The sequence below is a fragment of the Morone saxatilis genome, unplaced genomic scaffold (assembly GCF_004916995.1).
Source record: "Morone saxatilis isolate NCDOM2014 unplaced genomic scaffold, NCSU_SB_2.0 Contig11, whole genome shotgun sequence".
Classification (NCBI taxonomy): domain Eukaryota; kingdom Metazoa; phylum Chordata; class Actinopteri; family Moronidae; genus Morone; species Morone saxatilis.
In genome coordinates this window covers 28684888-28688778 of record NW_023339663.1, presented here as the reverse complement: position 1 = coordinate 28688778, position 3891 = coordinate 28684888, and the positions used below count along the sequence as shown (strand labels likewise).

The 3891-nt window shown below is 39.1% G+C and overlaps 1 protein-coding gene across 1 annotated transcript; it reads left to right on the top strand.

The window, feature by feature from the left end:
* The first annotated feature begins 824 nt into the window (after positions 1–824).
* Positions 825–3552, top strand: LOC118343412 (intestinal mucin-like protein). The gene is made up of 4 exons (XM_035682214.1): positions 825–1088; positions 1734–1899; positions 2704–2945; positions 3111–3552. Exons 1-4 carry the CDS (start codon positions 825–827, stop codon positions 3345–3347), a joined length of 909 nt encoding a protein of 302 aa, XP_035538107.1. The 3' UTR covers positions 3348–3552.
* Positions 3553–3891: the final 339 nt, after the last annotated feature.

Below are 3891 nucleotides of genomic sequence, written 5' to 3'. Positions count from 1 at the left end.
ACCAGTAACGATTTCAACAACAAAACCACCTAAAGTAGTCACCACTGGCCCAATTACGACCTCTACTTTGACCACAGGAACAACAGGCACTGCTACGACTTCTATTGGCCCAATAACAGAGACACTTCCAGGCAGCACAACTGTTTACACAACTGGTGTAACCACTACCGGACCAGTCAGAACCACAGTTGTTCCCACAGTTTCACTGTTTACCACAACTTCAACCGTATGCGTCTGTACTGTTAATCAAACTTCACATCGTCCTGGTAGGTGATTCTCCATTTTCGGTTTGTTTCTTTTACTATGTGTTCAGCTTTATTTGAATCTTTAAGCATTATACAGTATACATATGTATGTATACAGTAGTATATTTAGTAAGTGTATCCCTTTACAATACAAAAAAGGGTACCAAGAATTCTCTTTTGGTTTGTCAGTGTTTCAGTGGTTTTGGTTATCACAAAAATATTAGTCTTGTCTTTTTTCTCCTCTGTACATTGATTGGTCAGTCCTTAATGTCTTTGGTCTATTAATTTTCTCTAAAAAGGAATTCACCAACAATATTTATAAAGGGGATAGAAATTTACCAGACTTGACTTAGTTTGCTTACATAAGCTAGGAGATGGCTTTACATACCAAATGATCCTGGTTGAGCTTGTCAGGTTAATTCAATGTAGACTTTTTGACAATAAGCCCTGCACACAGGGTTATTTTCTATGTATGAACACACCAAGTCTCTCTCTTGTTAAATACATTTGTTATTGAATTAGTAATCCTTTAATTTTGTGCACTAAACATCTGTCTCCACTCTGATTTTTACAGGGGATATGGTGTACAATGTCACTGATGGTTTAGGGTGGTGTTACGTTGCATATTGCAATGCATCTTGTAAAGTTGAGGTACACTCTAGTTCATGTCCCACAACACCGATACCCAGCACAACAGCAAGTTCTACCACTGCAGTGCTCAGCACCACTACAAAGCCTACAGTTTCAACCTCAGTTCCTCCTATCACACCTACTTCTACATCTACTTCCACTCCATCAACAACCCCAACTCCGGACTGCAGTGATGTGAATCCACCAAGGAAGGTTTGATATAAATCTTTTTTCATGATTGTGTTTCCTTTAAGCATTCTATTTGACAAGTAGCTGTTTTGTGTCCCATAGCTGTGGAGAGTTTCTGTCTCTTTAGACTCTATGGGCCCTATTTTGGTGTAGGAACACAGCTCTGCACCCGTGAACTGGCATTTTCTTGAGAGGGTGCTGCAATGCCAAACCAGTGGCATACTGCAATCTTGGTTCAAAAACTTATCAAACTTATCATTATGATTAATTATTCTGTACAGTTTTTAATTCAAAACCCTCTGCTGGTGTCTCTATCCAAAACACAAATATCATCATCTCATCTGTTCTTGGCAGTATATTTGAGCTGCAGTATTCTTATTTGAAACTCTGACAATGCAAACTGTCAACATGCAACATCATCTGTTTTTAAAGGGGATCAAAGTAGAGAATGTGATGGCCATGATTGTCACAGCCTTTAACACGCCCACCTGTAATATAAAATAATGTATTATTTCTAGTCCTGTCCTGTATCCAAGTGCACCACAGCCTGGCCACAAAATTACCAAATGTGTAATAGAGCCCGGCATTTCAAAAATCTGTTGAATTATACTGTATTGTTTCACACACCTTTGTTTCTGTATGACTTATTGCTTCTCGACCCCCATCCAGAATGGAGAGTCCTGGAAGACGGACAACTGCACCACTGCAACTTGCATCAATGGCACTGTCACGATATCAACTTGTCCCCCAGTACAGCAACCCATCTGTGCCAATGGACGCCAAGTTGTCGAGGTCTACGATGATGACGGATGCTGCCCTCACTATGACTGTCAATGTAAGTTGAAAATTTAACCTTTGAACACAGTTTTTTACTATTGATTTTTATATGCAGCAGATCTTGTCAGTGTGTGAAAATGTGCATTGTGGTTTTCATTTCAGCAGTGGATTTACTAAGGCATAATATTGTAATCTTTAGTCATATCTAATTATTACACTTTAGGAGGCAGGTACTTATACACAGGTACACAGGTACTTAAATATTTTGTGAGTTTTGTGATTGGCCCAACAGTTCGTCACTGATGTCTATTTATGTGCTGAGCCACGCCCCCTGAAGTGTATTGGTCAATATGTTTTTAAACAAATAATCAACAGGCTCATTGCAACTTTTTATAAGTTTTATCTAATGATGACACACATAAGATTTGGTAGCATGTCAAGATGTCAAAAATTAGTTTCTCAAAAATTAGTTTTTCAAAAGGAATATCAGACTTTAGTGATCCAAGAGCCTTTTTTATAGAGCATTGAACTGGACTTGTGTGTCTAACAAGACTTGCAGGGCTTGAACCCTTAATTACAGGAAAATAGAGTAAAATATTATTAAATATAAGCACATGGTCACATGGTGGTACTAATGAATCCCAATACACATCAAAAGTTACTAATTTAGTTATTGAGGCATCCCCTGACTATCCACTAAATTACGTCAAAATTGCTTCAACAAGCAACTAAGCTCATACAGCTATTCTGTAGTAGATACTAACTGCTAATAAACAAACATAGCCTTCTTGGTGGAAGTTCAAATTTTTCTATTTGTTCCAGTTCTCACTTGTGTCCATACATGGTTCTTCTAATCCCACAGGTGTGTGCAGTGGAATCGGTGGATCACACACAACATTTGATGGAAAAACATACAGTTTCAGCAAGAACTGCTCTTACTACCTGGTCAAAGAGATTATTACTAAATACAACCTGACTATCATAGTAAACTACAATGACTGTGATTCTTCAGACACATTCTGCTCCCAGGCCCTCATTGTCATATACAAATCCTACATGATAGTTCTGACTCAGTTGATGATTTCGGGAAAAGCAACTAATGTGGTAAGCAACAATTCAAAATGTTAATGACATTTGTTTTAATGTCAGTGTCTCACTTCATTAATTATCTTAATCTGTTAATCAAAGTTGTGTGATGCATGGTATAGTTGGAGTTAGAAATGCTCCGCTGCTTGGTTCAGTGTTCTCTAATGTGTCCTTGTCCTACAGGTATATGTGAATCAAAAACAGATCTATCCCGCCTACAGCAATTCTGACCTGCGCCTCACCAGCACAGATATGTTGATCAGATTGGAGATACCAGAGATCAGTACTACAGTGGTCTATAGGGGCACCTCATTCAGCATTGACCTTCCTAACTCCCTCTTTGGTGGGAACACTGAGGGACAGTGTGGTGAGTTACCAGACCACTTAACCCCTGATCCTTACCTTAACCCTATTCAGTGACCCTTAGTAGACCCAATCATGGGGTGAAAGAAGCATTTCCAATCCAGTAATACTGTCACTGCCAGCCTGCAGTGAGGATAGACACATTTACTTGTACAAGTTTTCCAAGTTTGATTAATCAACCTTTCCTTAACTGCATTTGTTGTAAATTGCTTGTTTCAGACCAGTGAGTGCAACCAGTTCAATGTGAGATTTCAGTATAATCAACTCCACTAAAAAATTGCAGGGAAAAAATAGCTGGTGCACCTGTGGAGCGTGGCTGTACGTGTAACCAGGCAATCAAATATGATTCACGGAATAAAAATGGATTCAAGCAGACGGCAAGCTCTAGATGAACTCTCAACCTCATTTCAAAGAGGTGGATAAACGGAGTTAACTTGGGTTTAATCCCCACTACACCCCTGCTCCGTAGCTCTCACAGCTAACTAGCTAGCCTAACCTATTTACCAGCATCCAATTTTTCTTCCCAGAGAGGCACAGTAATGACCTGCCCTACTCTGCCTCTGATTGGAATTAGAATTAGAATATACTTTATTGTCCCCTA

Coding starts and splice junctions, on each gene's coding strand:
- LOC118343412 (XM_035682214.1), top strand. CDS start 825: ATGGTGTACAATGTCACTGATGGTTTAGGGTGGTGTTACGTTGCATAT. Junction 1,089..1,733: donor ATGTGAATCCACCAAGGAAG/GTTTGATATAAA, acceptor ACCCCCATCCAG/AATGGAGAGTCCTGGAAGAC. Junction 1,900..2,703: donor CCCTCACTATGACTGTCAAT/GTAAGTTGAAAA, acceptor CTAATCCCACAG/GTGTGTGCAGTGGAATCGGT.